Source organism: Xiphophorus maculatus, chromosome 14, assembly GCF_002775205.1.
Source record: "Xiphophorus maculatus strain JP 163 A chromosome 14, X_maculatus-5.0-male, whole genome shotgun sequence".
NCBI classification, from domain to species: Eukaryota; Metazoa; Chordata; class Actinopteri; order Cyprinodontiformes; family Poeciliidae; genus Xiphophorus; species Xiphophorus maculatus.
In genome coordinates this window covers 26,659,139-26,677,564 of record NC_036456.1, presented here as the reverse complement: position 1 = coordinate 26,677,564, position 18,426 = coordinate 26,659,139, and the positions used below count along the sequence as shown (strand labels likewise).

General features: G+C 37.5%; 2 protein-coding genes across 2 annotated transcripts in view; both read right to left on the bottom strand.

Annotated features, from left to right (window-relative positions):
* Positions 1-3,231: 3,231 nt before the first annotated feature.
* LOC102235950 (NACHT, LRR and PYD domains-containing protein 4E-like) lies at positions 3,232-17,401 on the bottom strand. Its single transcript, XM_023345679.1, has 10 exons — positions 17,323-17,401; positions 15,778-15,874; positions 15,606-15,698; positions 14,857-14,929; positions 11,645-11,870; positions 8,478-10,266; positions 7,497-7,670; positions 5,969-6,142; positions 5,396-5,442; positions 3,232-5,239 (listed from the first exon to the last, which is right to left on the bottom strand). Exons 2-10 carry the CDS (start codon positions 15,846-15,848, stop codon positions 4,710-4,712), a joined length of 3,177 nt encoding a protein of 1,058 aa, XP_023201447.1. The 5' UTR covers positions 15,849-15,874; positions 17,323-17,401; the 3' UTR covers positions 3,232-4,709.
* Positions 17,363-18,426, bottom strand: part of LOC102236208 (NLR family CARD domain-containing protein 3-like) — a 28,493-nt gene continuing 27,429 nt past the window's right edge. Inside the window, exon 12 of the mRNA XM_023345669.1 lies at positions 17,363-17,432. Coding sequence (XP_023201437.1) covers positions 17,415-17,432 — 18 coding nt within the window. The 3' untranslated portion in view covers positions 17,363-17,414. The remainder of the gene's footprint in view (positions 17,433-18,426) is intronic.

Below are 18,426 nucleotides of genomic sequence, written 5' to 3'. Positions count from 1 at the left end.
AGAAATGTCCTTCAAAGTAGCTTCACAAGAAATTGAATCTCAAAGTAAGTTTGAGAATTTTAAAGGAAATACCTCCATGAATAATCCAATATCAAACTACTCTTCAAAAATATTAATTTACTTTAGTGTCAATAAATAAAACAATTGTTTTTGTTCTGCATAAATCAGCCAATACAAAATCCAAACTGACTTTAATTCCCTGCTTGGTTTATACTGAGTGTAAATGACTTGAATAAAGTTAATTACAAAAATAAACCTGTAAAAGACGAGGTAAGCTCATAAAATAGGCTTTTGTCCTACCTTAGACATTCCTGCACCACAAGAAAATGAAATGTGAAGAAGTGAAATCTAAACACTTAGGAAGGAGGGGGCAGTGCTGCAGTGGTGACAGGTTACTCCTCCCTCCTCTCTCTTAAGGAGGAGTTTTATTTAGTACAGTTTATTGTTTCTAAGTGGACCAGAACCTGCAAAACGATAGTGCAGGTTGGTGTTCCAGTCCATTTAACATATTGTTTTACCTTAAGGAGGAGGTTGATAGAAAATAATCTGCGCAACAGAAACAGGTGAAAGTGAAACTTTCGTGTCTGTTTTTTTAAACAACGCAACAAGACAGGTTTATTCTCCAGATAAGAATTTCTATGGCAGGTCGTTTTAATATATAAATGGTTTCGCTGCTTAACTGTACATCCCAGATATCTTAAAATAACTACATTTTGACTATTCTGAATAGTAATTTAGAATATTTCCATTTCCATTCTGACTTGTAAAAATAACAATTCAATATATCTTCAGTTACATTTTGATGTATCTAAGCAAGACCTTAAATCTTAAATAGCATGATTTACAATTTGAAAGCTCACACAATTCTAACTTAAGATATCTTAAGCTTAATTATGACTAGTCAAATTCTTTAAATTTCACAATATAGAAATAGCTCAGTAGTGTGGGCCACATGGAGAATGCAGATTTCACATACTTAAAGACTGCTTCATAAATCTGCAAAAATATTCCAATTTACTTGTTTAAAACCATTGTGTGTTTTTAAGTACACACAATGCACTTAAAAACAGTTTAGAAGATCACAAAGTGCTCCTGTCAACCTGTTCTCAAGGTGAAAATTGTGCCTTTTCAAAATGCTTTATAGATTTTTTTATTTTTCAATGAAATTTCAAAATGCTATATAAACAATAGATGATTTGACAGAATAATTATTCAAGATATCTGAAAAAAAAGGTGGAGGTACCTTAGGAGGAATTTTAGCTTATCCAAAATACACTTTCAGATATCTCTTAGGTTAGTTTTGCCTGGAATTATTTGCTTTCATAATATCTTTAATTTAATTTGTGCAAGTCGAGTCATATAGGCTACCTAATCTAAAAATACATTTAAGACTTCTTGAATAACGATGTAATTTAAGATATATTTAATTGGAATTATGACTAATCAGAACAAAAATCAAGATATCTCAAGTTTAGTTTAAAACTAATCATAATTATTGATATCTGAGATATGTTTCAGATGGTCAGTAACTCATGGTAGATATCTAGAACTGGAGTCTTCAAAAACCTTAAAGTTAAACCTAATTCAGTTTGATTAAAATAAAAATATTTATCCGAAAGGGAAATTAAATCTTGTAACTCATATTAATTCAAGATTCTTCAAAAAGGTGTTGATGGTGATGACTGTTGGCAGGAAAGATCTAGTATAACAATTTGTGTTGCATCAAATTTCAAGAAGCCCCCAACTAAAGACACTTGTTTTCTTTTGACAGTTTCATGAAGAGGATGCTCAGGGTTTTCCATAATCTTGATTTTATGTAAAAACCTTCTTTGCACCATCATCTTTGGACCAGCCTCCTGAGGATTTTCATCATATGTAAGGTAGGGGTTGAACGACTATATATTTTTTAAGGTCGACTACATCATGATAATAGTCAAGTCGATGTCGACTAGTCGCGGTGACGTCATAGTGACGTAAGCGCAAAAACCCTTCACAACTACTTGGAGGCTTTATTAGCTATTTTCACGGCAAATATTGACCTCCCCCCCCCCCACACACACACTCTCCCCTTCTCCTGCTTTTACTAAGTCTATTATGGAGATTCTTCGTGAGCAGCGGGGAAAAGTTTGTTGCACAAAGTCGGGTCTGACTTTTTTTTTCTAAACACCGGCTGATGCTGATGATCTCTGGATAGTTACTATAGGAGTCAAATTATCACACTGACTACATGGTGCTTTTGGAACATCACAAGCCAAACTTGTTATGAACGGATCCCGTTTGGTTACAGCTGAATTCAACGAAACCAGCTGCTTCTCCTCCGCCCGATGCGCGGCAGGAAGCTCTGCTGACTCAGCAGATTGAACGATTTAAGATATTTTCTAGTCAACGTCAACATGATAAAAGTCAAGTCGATGTCGAGTTGACTAGTCGTTGTGACGTCATAGCAACGCAAGACGCAAAGCTTTGGAGTAACGTACAGGCTTTATTACCCGTTTTCACGGAAAAATACGGCATTTACACAGAACAGCAACAAGTGAAACAACAAAACATCGGGATAGTTTATGATAAATAACAAGTTGCTGGGAAACCAACATTCAAAAGGAAACGCACATCTTTTAGATGGCATGTAAAAACAATAAAAAGAGGTGGCACGGGGGCGGGGGGTAAATAAAGTTCACTCGCTGTCAGTATTCTCTTCGCTAAGAGTTGTTGGGGTTTTTCTTGGTTGACATGTAGGAAAACAAGGGCATCAACATGAGCCGGATGAAGGCTTGCCCGCTTCCTCGTAATGGTATTCCCAGCGAGAGAGAAAATCCTCTCGCTGGGAGTGCTGGTTGCCGGAACAGCTAAATATTTTTAATATTTAAATATTTTAAATTTTTTCGTGACAAAGACACTCGCGAGCCGGCTAAGTGACATCCTTAGCGGGAAGGGGGCGAGTTTTAGACGGCTCGTGTTTTGTAGTGGACTGCAGCTGCAACTCCATCTCCTTTTAAAAACACTGTAAAACCACAAATATGCATCCATCTACATATCATTTAAACTAATGTATTAACTTATTTTTCTTCTGTCTTGTGACGTATACTGTGCTGTCAGATCAGCACAGGCTGTCACCACCGGCAATCACATGACTGCGACTAGTCGACATGAAATGTAAAAACTCGCGAGACGTCCTAGAGTCGACTAGTCGACTAATTGGTTCAACCCCTAATGTAAGGTCAGTGCTACCAGTCTGTAGCTGCTGAGGTTCTTTGGATGTTTGTCTTTGGACCTGACACACAGGAGATCTTTCACAGTTTTAGTACTTTCCCCAGACTCATAGTGATGGGAACATCAAGACAACTCCAAAGTCATTTAAACATATTTTATTGTCAAATATAGAGAATGCCTTATTTAAAAATCTGTAAACATCAACATGAAATCTTTTCAAGTGTTCATATTGTGGCCAGTTCATTTCATAAATTAAAAGGGATTCTTTATTTACCTCTTACCAAAGTAAGTAAAATGTTTTTTTTCTCGATTAAAGCTTAACAAAAAAGTAATTTTAAAACTGGAAGACAAAAATGGGAGACCCAAACCAGCACTATACAAACTGTAATAGAGTGTAGATAAATAATGCAATGCAGATATTAATAAAAGACATTCAAAAGCTAAATTTCACACAGTGTTACAATATTTGTGTTCCATTTATAATATATCAGTACTGATAAATATTGTCAAGTACTTTTACTCCCTTCATGCTGCTAACTTGTTAGTTTAATCACAGTAAGATTAGAATATGGTGCGATTCAAACAAGCAAACAATGCAGGTAGACATTATATTGTCTTCAGCGAGGCAACAACAGCTGAGAAAAACTACTTCTTAACTGGTTTTCACACAAATAGGTAAAGAAAAGTGTACATAAGGAAAAAACATGTCAAGGATTAAGAGGACACGTGAAGAATCCGGAGGTCTGGTAAGAACATTGGCAAAAGCTTTGATTCTGGTTTTACTTTGGATGCATCTGCTGAACTAATTTCTATTGTCTCACATCTTGAAATGGAAATAAATATTAATGTTTTTGTTTAATCACCGAATGAACTTTGTGGATCTTAGCAAAACCTCATTAGAACGATTATTTAAAATTCTGCTGCCTGGTTTCTGACAAAATCCTTCACTTTTTCAAATGTGACTCCAGTCTTTATGTAACAACGTTGGCTTATAATTTACTTTAAAGTGCAACTTAAGAATCTTTTCCCAACTTCATAGAGAAGCACCAGATAATGTCATTTGTGAAACCCTCTGCACCCATTTGTGCATAATAATAATAATAATACATTTTATTTAAAGGCACTTTTTAAGTCACCCAAGATCACCTAACAAAAAATCCTTGAGCTCCTGTGATCAGTGATTCCCTATACTAAGATGAAGACAAAAATAAGACAGAGCTTTTAGTTCACTGACTTCTTCTCTGGAGCTTTCCTTCTTCAAACTGTTTTCTCTTTTAAAAGACTTTTTTCCATCAATAAATTTCTTATTTATTGATTCTCCTGTTCTTCATGTATTGTTGGTTCTTGAACTGTTGTATTAGTTTATTGTGAAGCACTTTGTGATTTGTATAAGGTGCCATGAAAATACTTTTACTTACTTACACATTATGTTAATCTAAAATCATATCTTAGATGAAACACGTGTAAAGTAGGTTTCCTCCCTCTAACTTGGAACGACTCTAAAATGAGCACCAACACACTCCTGAACGATTCCTGAACCCAAATCCAGGATAAAGAGGTTCAGTGAATTTGGTGTTGAAGGTGTGGAGGTGGATCAGTGTCTCTGCTGAAACTCTGTAGAAGGACAGAGTCCCAGCAGGACAGTCCACATACACAGCCACTTTGGAGGAGGAAGAGGATGAACACTTAAAAACTTTGTTACAATCGTGCCAGACAGCATAACCCTCATCTGAGCAGATTAGCCTCCAAGAGTTATTATTAAATCCAAACCGACTGTCATCAGACGGTCCTTTTCTTTGGATTCCCCTGTAACTCAATGATACATAGACCCTCCCACTCCACTCAACCTCCCAGTAAAAGCGACCAGTCAGATCCAGACCATCAGTACACAGCAGCTGATAGAGATCAAATCTGTCTGGATGATCAGGGTATGGCTGCTCCTCTTCCACATATGTCACCTTCCTGTTGCCTTCAGATATTTTCAGGTGTTTGTTTATGGTGTTCAGGTCGACTGTGAGAGGACAGGGATCTGAAAGACAGGAGAAACATGAATCAGCTTGAAGAACTGATCAATAAACTGATCACTTTAATGCCTTGATCATGACTATTAAATGGGTGGTATGAACACCTGTACTGGCAGGTGTTCATACCACTTTATCATAAATCACATGAAAAACACACTTACACTTCCTCAGACCTGGCGTTAACCACTGGACTCCAGCAGGATCCACCCTGGAAGAACCAAGAGATTCTCATCAGTCACATCAGTGTCTTTTTATATCATGTTTGTGGTTTTTATGCAAGAGTGGGAAAAAGAAAGTCAGTTCTGAAAAAAACAGTGCAGCTTAGTTTGTAACAATCCATCTATGGGATACAGCAGTAATGTGAGAGAAGGGATGCCAAAATGTTGTGACCAAGGTTTGTATTTTTAAATTTTTTTTTGGCTTTCATGCCATCATTATCACCAAGTTACTGTTAGACATTTAGTTGTTGATTAAATTGCCGTGCTGTGTAACGTAATATGAATTAAAATTTGGTTGGAACCTGGCAAAATGGGAAGAAAAATATACTTCAACAAGATGCTTTAACTAGTTTCATTGTGGAAAAAAATTATTAGTGGACTGTAAGCTTTACTAAGGAAGTGTAATAGCATGTAACTGATGATGCCAGTAATGTAGATTTATTACATTGGCTGATTACAGCTGCATCCAGTATCTAACATTAACACACTGTTAAGCTGCAGTGGAGGTTTCCCTACGTCAGAGTTTCCAGCTTCCATTTTGCATCTTCCAGTCCAGCTAACAGAGGCTGAGCTCCTGTCTCTCCTGGATGATTGTAACTCAGGTCCAGCTCTCTCAGGTGGCTGGGATTCAGCATCAGAGCAGAGGCCAGAGCAGCAAAACCTTCCTCTGTGATCAAACATCCTGAAAGCCTGCAGACAGAACAAACACAACCTTTTACAGCACAATGAAAAAACATTTACTAATAATACCCTACAAAAGATTGATGACCTGCCTTCTTATTTTTAATCAGTAATTTGCAGAGAGGCTTGAAGTTTCTCATGTTACAGCAGCAGTGGAGAAGAAAAGGTAGGAATATTGAAAGCTCAGGTGTCACAACACATTTACACCAAGACATTTGTGTATTCAGCATCCATCATTCTTTTTATCAGACAGTTTTAGCTTCAAGCTTTTTATTACATATATTCTGTGTATGAATATTTTCTTATTATTGAAAATGAGTTTTAAAATGTTTCACACCAAATGCTACAATTGCCAGCAGGTGCCACAAACAAAAAATGTTGTAATCATAGAAAATATGAGCAAAAAAATAAAATTTAGCAAAACAAATGCAACCACAAACAACATACTGCAACCACGGGAAATAGAAGTGAAAGGAAAATGGTCACAAACAGCACAAACAACTGCAAATATGAACAACTGAAACTTGCTCCACAAAATGGAAGTGCTCCAAACCAGTTTGGAGTAAAAGTCAGCATGTTTCAAGCATAACACACCATATTTCCTTCCTGACCTCCCATTAAGTCTTGGCATCCAGTATTTGGTCCCATACAATTTGTTGATTGACTCCCCCTAGTGGCCTGGAGCACTTCCATTTTGTTAGGTGAGCGTGAATCATTTCATACTTGCTGTTGTTTTCACTATTTGCAGTGTTTCTCCCTTGATTCTATTTCCTGTGGTTGCAGTATATTTTGATGGCAGCACTGTTCTGTTGTATTTGTGTTTTTGTGCTTTAGAGTTTGCATCATTCATGTGTTTGCAGCTCATGTTGTTTACTGTATATTTACATGTGTTTGCTGCATGTTTGCACCTCTTGGTAAAAAAGAGGGTTAGTCTAAAAAATATATAATTAAAACACCACAAAAAATCGACAGGCAACTAAAGATATGATTTCCAGATTTTCTGTGTAGGAAATCTTAAACTCCTCAACAAACATGGTCTAGAGTACACCACATAATTTTATGACACAGTTGAATTTCTCAATTAAAATACCAAGTTACAAATTCTGTCTTTTGTTGCTTTAAAAAAAATCTGGGGATTTACAGACATTCTATGAATGCTTTTTTTTTTAACCCCTCCAGGGGGTCTTTCTGTGGGCTCTAGTGTCCCTTATGTGAAGGTAGGCTGACAGGAAGGGGGGAAACAGAGGGGGGAAAGACATGAGGCAAATGTTGCCGGGTCCGGGAGTCGAACCGCGACATTTCAGACATTTTTTATCAGCACATCTTCACTCTTGCTTCATCTGATTTTAAAATGTGAACTAACCTCAGAATTTCGAGTTCACAGTTTGGACTCTTCAATCCGTCACAGAGCAGCTTCACTCCTGAATCACCCAGGTTGTTGTTACTCAGGTCCAGCTCCTTCACGCGAGAATCCTGACAGGTGAGAACTGAGGACAGAGCTTCACAGCTTCTCTCTGAAAGGTTACATCCGCTGAGTCTAAAGAGACAAAATAAATACAAAAGTATTTTTATTATGTGTTTAAAGTGAGCTGCTGCACCAAAATCAGTTTCAAGACAGCACCTAAAGATAAAATAGCTACATCAGACATAAACAACAGTTTTTTATTTATCTTGGTCGGCTATGAACATTTTACAACAGAAAGGCCAAAAGATTAAGACATAGTGTGACACTGACATAATATGTCATTATTGGTTCATTATTACTGCCATTGTGTAGGAGTCTCTGTGTGCTACCTGATGGATTTAGGGTCTGGATACATACAGGTTACATCTGTATGCATCCATCTGTATGCATCAGATTACATACAAATTACATCTGGGCTGATGCACTATGGTTGATTCCAAATAAGGAACACAAAGTTGTGCGCACAAAAAGAATCACTTCTGTAGTGAGTGGCCATGCTGCAAGCAACCTACAACAACTGTGTGTGCCACTGATTGCACATAGAAAAGTGCTGCAGACCATCTTCTTCTAATGAGGATTTTGCATGTCTTAGCGGCATTCATCACAGAGAGTATTGGAGAGTGAAGTGGTCATAAAAGAAATTGAAGGCATGGAGTTTGAGGTATAATAATAATACATTTAATTTACATAAGTGTCTAAAAGTTATAAAACACAACAGTAAAAACATGTAAAAGCAACTTTCTGTCATTGTATCTATGCTGCTTTCTCACATACATAGTTTTTACATAGTTTCCAGAGAAATACTTCATTATTTTGCTGTTCACTAGTTTGTACAATGAAATAGAAAAAACTGATTTGATTTTATTGATCTGTACTTACATAGCTTTGCTGGAGGCTTTGACTACTGGCAGCAGCCCAAGTAGAGCATCTTCTGAGGCTGAGTATTTCTTCAGGTCAAACATCTCAAGGTCTTTCTCTGATGAAAGTAGCATGAAGATCAGAGCTGACCATTGAGCAGGAGACAGCTGGTGTGCTGAAAGACTTCCTGTACGTAGAGATAGTTGGATTTCCTCCATCAGAGACGGATCATTTAGTTCACTTAGACAGTGGAACAGATTGATGCTTTTCTCAACACACAGATGATTCAACTTCTCCTTGATGTACTGGGCTGTGTCTTTAATAATTGCTAAACTTTCTTCTGTCTGTGCCACAAAGCCTCTTAAGCGACGCTTATTGGTTTCCAGTGAAAGACCAAGTAGAAAGCGGAGGAACAAGTCCAGGTGTCCATCTGGACTCTCTAGGGCCATGTCCACAGCACTCTTGTACATGTCTGTCTCTGAAGATTCATGGTTTCTTTTTTCTAAATCCTTGGATTTCATTTCACCTTTTACCAGCAGATTGATTCCAGATTTGATGAAGATCAAGTGAACATGAAGAGCAGCCAGAAACTCCTGAACGCTCAGGTGGACGAAGCAGAAGACTTTGTTCTGGTACAAACTTCTCTCTTCTCTGAAGATCTGTGTGAACACTCCTGAACACACTGATGCTGCTCTGATATCAATGCCACACTCAGCCAGGTCTGATTCATAGAAGATCAGGTTTCCTTTCATCAGCTGATCAAAAGCCAGTTTTCCCAGAGACTCGATCATCTTTTGGCTCTCAGGACTCCAGTGTGAATCTGTCTCACACTGAAGACCATCATACTTGATGACCTTCAGTTTGTTCTGCACCACCAGGAAATGAATGTACATCTCAGTCAGGGTCTTTGGCAGCTCCTCGTCTTTCTTGTTCAACATGTCTTCCACAACTGTAGCAGTGATCCAGCAGAAGATTGGGATGTGGCACATGATGTGGAGGGTTCTTGATTTCTTTATATGGTAGATTACCATTCTGGCCTCCTTCTTATATTTAAATCTTTTTTTGAAGTACTCATCTTTCTGTGGGTCAGTGAATCCTCTAATCTCTGTCATCTTGCCAATGAACTCAGGAGGAATTCGACTGGCTGCTGCAGGCCGTGTGGTTATCCAGAGGTGAGCTTTGGGAAGCAGGTTCCCTCTGATGAGGTTTGTCAGAAGAACATCTACTGAGGTGGACTTTGTTACATCCATCAGGATCTCATTGTTGTGAAAGTCCAGTGCAAGTCGACTCTCATCCAACCCAATGAAGATGAACACAATCTTTAACTCTTCAAACCTGAAGATTCCTTTAGTTTCACTAAAAAAATGATGAACAAGATCCACCAAGCTGAACTGTTCTTTTAACAGATTCAACTCTCTGAATTTAATTGGAAATATGAACTGGATGTCTTGGTTGACTCTGTTTTCTGCCCAGTCCAGAGTGAATTTCTGTGTTAGGACTGTTTTCCCAATTCCAGCCACTCCCTTTGTCATCACTGTTTTGATTGGTTCATCTCTTCCAGATACAGGTTTAAATATGTCTTCATGTCTAATTGATGTTTCTGGTTGGTCTGGTTTCCAGGACACTGCTTCAATCTGTCTGACCTCATGTTCATTATTGACCTCTCCAGAGTCTCCCTTTGTGATGTAGAGCTCTGTGTAGATTTCATTCAGAACTGTTGGATTCCCTGACTTAGCAATTCCTTCAAACACATGCTGGAACTTTGTCTTCATGTTAGACTTTAGTGTTTCTTGGCAAGTGATGAGTGATTCTTAAAGAATACAAATAAAACAATTAAAATCCTTTTTTTCACTAATTTCACATTTCATTTTGAAAACATACCTGTATACGTAGAAATTACCATAAATCTTTTCTGTTTAATTGTTAAATTTTACAAGCCCTGAAATTTCTGAACTAACCAGTTAAGTCTTCCTGCCAGAGTTAGACTGCCTGACTAAAAAGGAAAAAGCCACCTCCTGAATTTAACTGAGAAAATGGGTAAGCGCTTCCCATTGGATAGTTACTGCATAGACAACTGTCCTAAGCTGGCAACAATTTATTTAACCCCAAATGATGCCAGGAGTAGCTTCTTAATACATTATTAAAAACTGGAAGGAAAAAACCAGTGTTCAGTGAAATCAAACTAAAGGAAAACAACAGTAGAACTCAGGTCTGTTTATAAAAGTGTAAGTAAGAACATTGCCACAATGTAACGGGAACTCAAAGGTTTGGTACTGAACAGTAGAGTAGCCATAAGAAAACCTTTAAACAATGAGGCTAACTGGAGAAAACAGCTTTAATTTGTAAGGCAGCATACAGATAGGATTCTAGCGAGACATAAGAAGGTCATGATGAATCCAAATTACTCTCTTCCAGTATGACGGGTAGATCTGGGTAATAAGGGAAGCAGATGAAGTGATACAGCCATTATTCCTAGTATCATAGCACTGCTTCTACAAGCACTGCTATGATCTGCAACTGGTCAGGTCAAAGGTTAGCAACATCATGATATCCCCTGAAGATACTGAATGACCAGGTTATTAGATCAATGGATTTGTTTTTGTTCTGATGATATTCCAAGATACCAGAGCTCATATTGTGACCAAGTGGTTCATTGAAGATGAGACTTCAATTTTACCACGGATATCAGACCTGTACGCCATTGACAATCTTTGTGATATTTTGGAGAAGGTTTTGCTCAGTGGTTGGACGCTCTCATCATCAATACAAGATCTGTGTTAAAAATTAATGCGGCAATGGATGGAAATTAATCTTGTAATGTTGCAGAAGCTTATTGAGGGGTTCCTACAAGGGAGATAAAATCTTTTTCATTGTGTAATGTTTGACTCTTTTGCTAAAACTCAACAAAGCTGAAGAGGCATATGGGATAATGAGGCATCACACAACATCAATGCCATATGCCTCAATGAACTAGAAGGTCACACAGCAGCCAACCGGCATGTATAACAATGGCATACATAAAAGGCAGAAATTTGCATAAGTCTTAAGAACTGGATGTAAGTTTCCCTAGACATGATCTATACCTACTTGCTAAAGATCCCTCCATGAGAACCAAACTAAGTCTGAGGTGGGGAATAAATTTAAATATAAATTTACTTATCCATCTTCTAGCATTAGAGAAATCTTACTGAGTCGAAGACAGTTAGCCAGCTCCTCCTGGTTCATCCTTCTTAGGAAGCGCTGTACCATCTTCTCAAAATCTTCTCTGTTCCTCCTCATTTGCTCTTTATCTTCATCCTCTAAAACGTCATCATCCTCATCCCCCTCTAGACCTTCTGGGTAATTTGAACCCAGAACCACTTCGATCTTTTTCAGCTCATTCTCCACAAAAGTGAAAATGTTCTTTTTAAGCTCCTACAATAGAAAAAAGACAACTTAGACTGAGATCATTATAAGGAGAGATATAATATATTTTCCAGGAAATGTATGTCATCAGTCACAAGTTTAATTCTGTATGAATCGTAGAGTAAAAGGACGACAACCAGCAGGGAAACAAATAACTTTCTGTTCAAAGGGGGTGAAGCTAATGTGACGTCACCAATTGATCATGTGATAGAGATCAGTGATCTGTTATGACACACATAAAGTCTTATGCAATTGTGGTGTATATGTAAGTTATTCCACACTAATGATTTATGGCAAATGATTAGATTTTGAGTCTCAGTCATGCACACATGCTTTGATGCAACAAAAAGCTTTTGATAACTTTTGATCTTCAGTTCTTAAAGGCTGTTCTGAGTGATTCTGAAGTCTTTATGTGAAATGCTGTAGGAGGAGTTTGATGAAATAAGATAATACTTTATTGATCCCCTAGAGCAGGGGTGTCCAAACTTTTTGCAAAGAGGGCCAGATTTGATAAAGTGAAGATGCCCGGGGGCCAATAGTTTGTTCGGACATTTTTTAACTACAAACGTTTCATGCAAATACTGTTATAAAACAATTTTCATTGTCACAATTATCTTTATTTTTCAAATGACAAAATAACCAAATATAAGCCACTCAGGCAGATGAGAACAACTCTAAAAACACAAATTCTGCTTTTCTTTCATATCTGGAGAGTCAGATAACATTGAACAAACTGTATGAAATACCTTAAATTTACATGAGTTTAAAAATATCTTTGCCTCAAGAACATTTTAAACAGGAGTTATAAGTAACGCAAAGTTGTCTGTTATTATTAAATCTTAAAACAAGTGAATTTTGCTCTTGTCATTTACAATATCTTTCAGAAAGTAATAGTTTGTATCACATCTACAGGTTCATAACATCAACAGTAATAACCAAATCTTACTCAGGAGTTTAATAAAAATAAGTGCCATAAATCCAGGTGCATAAATGTTTTTTTGGCTCTTCACTGCTGATAGTGACAGACGTTACCGTTCAATATACTCAGTTTCATGTCCTCAACTCTCAGTGCCACACTGTTACTGCCAGGCAAACATTCGCAAATTCTTGCTTCTTCTCAGGGCAAATGTTCTCCACCGTTTTCATAACACAGTTTTGATAAATGTATCTTCAGTAAAAGGTTTGCCATGTTTAGCTATTAACATTAACATCGTAGCTTGCTTTGGTGGTATTTTCTTTTGACTCAGGCCCAAAGAAATCGCTGTTGTGATGCCAGTCCAGCTTGGAGCTGCTTCAGTTTTTCAGCACGGTCACTCCCTGTTAGCTTGTCGTATGTGTTAGCATGTTTAGTCTGGTAGTGTCTCTTTACGTTGAAATCCTTAACAAGTCAACCGTCTCATTACAAATTAGACAAGCACAATTGCCTTGATCTTCAGAAAAGAAGTATTAATTCCCATCTCTCTTGAAAGCGGCGGCCTTCACTGTAAACTTTCCTCGTTTTCTTTGCAGTGGCCATGGCAGAAATGAGTGGAGAGCGGTTCGCTGCACGGAGGCAGACTGATAGTATTAAAGTGGTGCTGCCACCATTTGGTGAAAGGAGGAATTACAGTTTCAAGTTTTATGATTTATTTATTCTGTTTCACAGTGCAGGCGGGCCATAAATAATACATTATAAAACCGAAACTGCGGGCCGTATGAAATCTGACCGCGGGCCGTGATTGGCCCCCGGGCCGGACTTTGGACATGCCTGCCCTAGAGGAAGGGCATTTTGTTTGTCCCAGCATAGCACACAATAAAAATTTAAATAAATAAAGTAATAAGAATAAACACAAAACAATAATAAATAACAATGAGCAGGGATAGTCTTAAGGACACACACATATTGCTCAGTATATTATTAATATATATTCAACATCTAAAACACACGGCTCTAGAGACTATGTATGTATTATAAAGTTTGATCGTCTCAAGCAGAAAGGACTTGCTGTAGCGTTCTTTAGCACATCTGGGTTGCAGTAATCTTTGGCTATGTCTCCTTCTGAGGCTGTCCACCACACTGTAGAGGGGATGAAAGGTGTTATCCTTGACAGCTCAGATCTTCTTATCAGTTTGCTAAGTCTGTTTGAGTCTTTCAACTTTCATTGCAGCACCCAGCACACAACGTGTGTAAAAATGTCAGACTTTCTGTTTGGTTTGGACCATGACTCCAAGAGATTTTTTTTTTGTTGGTTGTCATTAGTTACACATATGTTCCGAATTTCATGATTGTCAGTCAAAGCATGGCTTGAGGCTGGTTTATTAGAGATTTCTAGGGAGCTCTGTAGAAGAAATAGGCCACTTTGTAGGGAAGGTGTGTGTGAATATGAACGTGGTTGCGTGGCCATACTTCAGATGAAATACGGTCTACCATACTTCAAATGAAGTATAGGAGAGGCTTCATGCCCCTTTTCTGCTAGCACTTATGCAGCAAGGCTCAACTCAACTCGGGTTTGATGATTTTCCACTTGTAATGGTTTTGTGGTAACAAACAAATGTGACATTGGAAAGCTGTTGGTCTCTGATTGGCTAGTGGGTGGAGTCAGGGGCCACGTCACAAGAGCAATTTCTTTACAGTAATCCTATTGACCATTTATAAAAACTCACAACAATAGCTGAGTCTGACAAAAAGCCAAAGATGGAGCAGAATTTTTAATATAGCTTCAATGTTCTCCATGCTGCTTTGCGTTGGGGTCATGTACAGCTCGCATTGTCCTACTTTTTGGATCACCCCTCTATGTGACAACCCACCCACTATAGCTGTTGGCTCAATGGTAATATTAAACCACTCGCACTGTGTAGACCATAGTTGAGGTAATTCAAACTGCATTGATAGGTGCTACTGGAAAAACGAGCATCTAGCAATGCAGTTACAAATTGACAATTCACTACTTTACTATTGGGAGCAAAGAGGATCATTGTGAATACAACAGACAGAAAGCATTAGATATGTACAGACCATAAATATGGAGTGCAGCTCTGCTGGATGCTGTTGGGCAGACTGACCACTAGGGAGTTCTGAGATCTTCACTCTGGGGGAATCAAATAAATTTTTCTCACATTACAGCTCTCCATGCAAAAAATAAAAAAATCAGCAAATGTTATGTGTAGATCTGGACAAGAAATAAAACTAGAACATTTCTGAAGAAATTTACATGGGGCCTGCCAAAGTGTGCCTGTTATATATGTATGTATAACAGCTTATTGTTTAAACACCTCCTACAAAATATATATATGTTTTTTTGTTGTTTTTTTTATCAAATTTGTTTTTACAAAATTAAATTTGAAAAAGACTATGAGTTTTTCTGAAAAAGTCACAGTTAATGCTACTTTACATGTGCAAATAGAAATGTGTGTTTTTTTGTCCAACTTCAAAACTCATCAAAAAATTTTCAACATCAGACAAACATGAATCATGATTTTGTTTATTATGGTAAAAACTGCCAGTCAAACCAACTTTAACCTACAGTATGTATGAATATAGTCCACAAATAAATAAATTATGAATTAACTGTGATTAACAACATTTTCTGGTTCTATTTTACTAATCTCGCTGACTGACCTGTTGAATTATTAAATCACTAGAGCAGAACAAGATCCAGTTTGACAAAAATACAATAAAAATAATTGTTTTTTCCAAGAGCAAACATTTTATCATAGTGCTGTATATGTTGGGATTTTTAGACAGATTAATTAGATATAGCTCACCTCTCTGAACTCTGGTTTGATTTAAAATCCACACGATCGTCCATGGATATGTTATCAAAGAGCTCTGGATCCAGTTCATCTTCAGATTGTTTGCTATAAATAAAGTTGTTTAAGTTACATGGACGCCTTGAGCGAACAGAGTGAAGGCATAAACAGTAAAAGGTCACCTCACCTCTTGGCTTTGCTATGATTCTCGGTTTCACGCAGAGTTTCTCCTTCTTTCTGCTCCTCACGCTGATCCATGATGCCGCGCTCCAATTCACATCAATCTGCACACAATGTTTATATTAAAGGCAAAACAAATTACTCACCTGCACTTAAGCTCTGCTGATATTATTTGCAATACCAGCAAACAAAGAAGCAGAAAGAGAACTGACAAATAAGCATTAACTAATTTGATATTTCGTACTTTTACAAAATAATATTTAAAATATTATTTGAATATTTAAAAGAAACGTCATGCCCTTTCCTTAATTTGAAATATGAAAGAAAGTTTTACACTTCATATGTTTGAAGATGCTCTTCAAACTATCAATAATTATGAATAATAACTTATTACTAAGAAATTTTGCAAGTTGTTTGAGTGAAAATAAGAAGTCCAGACACCACTTGATTATCAGGAATTACTGGTCAAACAACATTCACTGTGCCAAGTACATACTGTTCTGAGAATGCCAGACTAATGTGGTGTTAAAACAGGTGGAGTCACTTCCACAGTGCTGTGTACAAACACAAAATAAGTCAAACAACTTCTCTCCAAAGCATATGAATTCACTAACACAGCTTACTGTTTAAATATGAAGAAAAAAAGTAAATAAAAATAAATAAAATATAAAAAATAATGTTAAAACTCTGCTAAATCCAATTTTGGCAACTTATGTCAACGGGAGCAAAACTGTTTTTTTACTGCTTAGTTTTAAATTTGGGAACCATTTATCTGGGAGAAACCTGAAGCTCAGTCTAGTTTCTGTTTACAATGATTTTTGGGAGGCAGACCTTTATGAAAGGTGGGTCAAATTCCCTGTTCCACCTGTGGTTTTCATACATTTTTTTTTCTCCGAAGAGTTTTTGCGGCGCTAGTGGCTCGTATTTTTTTCAACAGTAGGCAGACAGGAAGGAGGGTGAGGAGAGGGAGGAAGACATGCGGCAAAGGTCGTCGGGACCGGGAGTCGAACCCGCGACATCCGCGTCGAGGACTAAGGCCTCCAAACGTGGGGCATGCTAACCCCCTGCGCCACCACAGCATACCCCTTCATACATTTTTAAGCCTCGAAATACTCAATTCATTTGAGGAAAGAATGAGAAACATTCCAAAAAAACTATAGGTTTTCACAGTGCTTTCACTACCAGGCCTCATTATCCTATTACAGAAGGCTGGAATAAAATTATTTCTAACACTTTTGTAATGAAGAAAATATATATATAATTATGTTACAAATAAGACTAAATCTTAAACAAACCTGGAAGAGATTTTAACTATAATTCAGGTTGATGCAGGTATTTGCTCTCTAAGTGCACCAACTGGTTTTTTCTCTCACTTTTAGCGACTCGCCATCTATGCGATTGTTTTTGTTCTATGTACAGCAGCCTTTACAAAATCAGAACTGACTTTAATTCCCTGCTTGGCTTAAACTTGACGTACACAATACAAATAAAGATAATTACAAAAATAAACCTGTACAAGACAAGTTAAACATCAAAGAGGTCATTGTCTTACCTTGTCTTAACTGCGCCACAACGAAATGAAATATGAAACCTAAACAGATAAGGAAGTAGGGAGGAATGCTGCAGCGCCGGAGTGGGTTGCTGTCAGCCGTTAATCCTCACCTGTGAGGGTGGAGTTTTATTTTAGTACTGTTCATTGTTTCTAACTGGATAGTAATATAGCACATCTGCATTTACGCACAGTAAAAAATAACAAATCAAACTATCTTCAGTTACATTTTGAAGTATCTGAGCCAGGCCTTTCAAGAAATTTCAATTGGCGTCATCGGATTTATCTTATGTCAAAATGTCAAAATACATTTTTTAAATTTCTGAATTAAGAATTAAGCTCCCCTAGTTCTGCCACTGATACTGCCCTCCTATGGATATATAGTATCCCCCCCAAGTTTTAACAGTGATACAACCTGCATTGAAAAATATGAACACTGTCCTGTTGAAGCACATCTTTTAGTGGTGTCCCTAGACAACCTAATAAAGCCACAACTCCTCATTGACTACTGTTATTTATTTAGGAGGTAAACAGGTGTCTTCTATGGGTTATTTCCCTCCCCCCCTTCTCATGATGCCCTGGTCAAGTGCCCACATCAACAATTACTACAGCAGACAAAGATCACTATATTAAATCCAAGAAACAATTTTTTAAAAGGATGTTATTTATTCAGGAAAGAAGTAAACACCAACCTGGCCTGAAAAGGTAAATACCATAAAGACTTGAAGCCAAAATGAAAACATTTCCAACTGATAGGATGTGTTGAGCCAAATGAAGCAGGCAGGAGATGAAGGTGAGGTTCAAAAGTTAATGAAAAAATAAAAATCCAAACAAAAAAGAAATCCAAAACAGAAACAAAAAGAGAACACAAGGGTACCAGGGAGGAGGGAACGAGGTGAGATGACATGAACCAGCGAGTTGTAACTGGAGAATAAGGAGCTTCACTATTGGGAGGTTGATAGTGGGAACAATGGACCAGGGCTAATAAGCTAACTGATTACAGGTGTGAGTAGTTGGAGCTGGAACCAGGCTGAGGAGGGGGAAAGAGAAAGTGACACAGGAAAGTGGGGAGAGAATACCGGGGAAGAGGAAATAATCCTAACACTA

Excerpts from the sequence above, each read along its gene's own strand:
- LOC102235950 (XM_023345679.1), bottom strand. The coding sequence starts at position 15,848 with ATGGATCAGCGTGAGGAGCAGAAAGAAGGAGAAACTCTGCGTGAAACC. Across the intron at positions 14,930-15,605 it reads TCAAACCAGAGTTCAGAGAG|AGTGAAGATCTCAGAACTCC; the intron begins GTGAGCTATATC and ends TGATTCCCCCAG. Across the intron at positions 7,671-8,477 it reads AAAGCCTCCAGCAAAGCTAT|ACTCAGCGGATGTAACCTTT; the intron begins GTAAGTACAGAT and ends TTGTCTCTTTAG.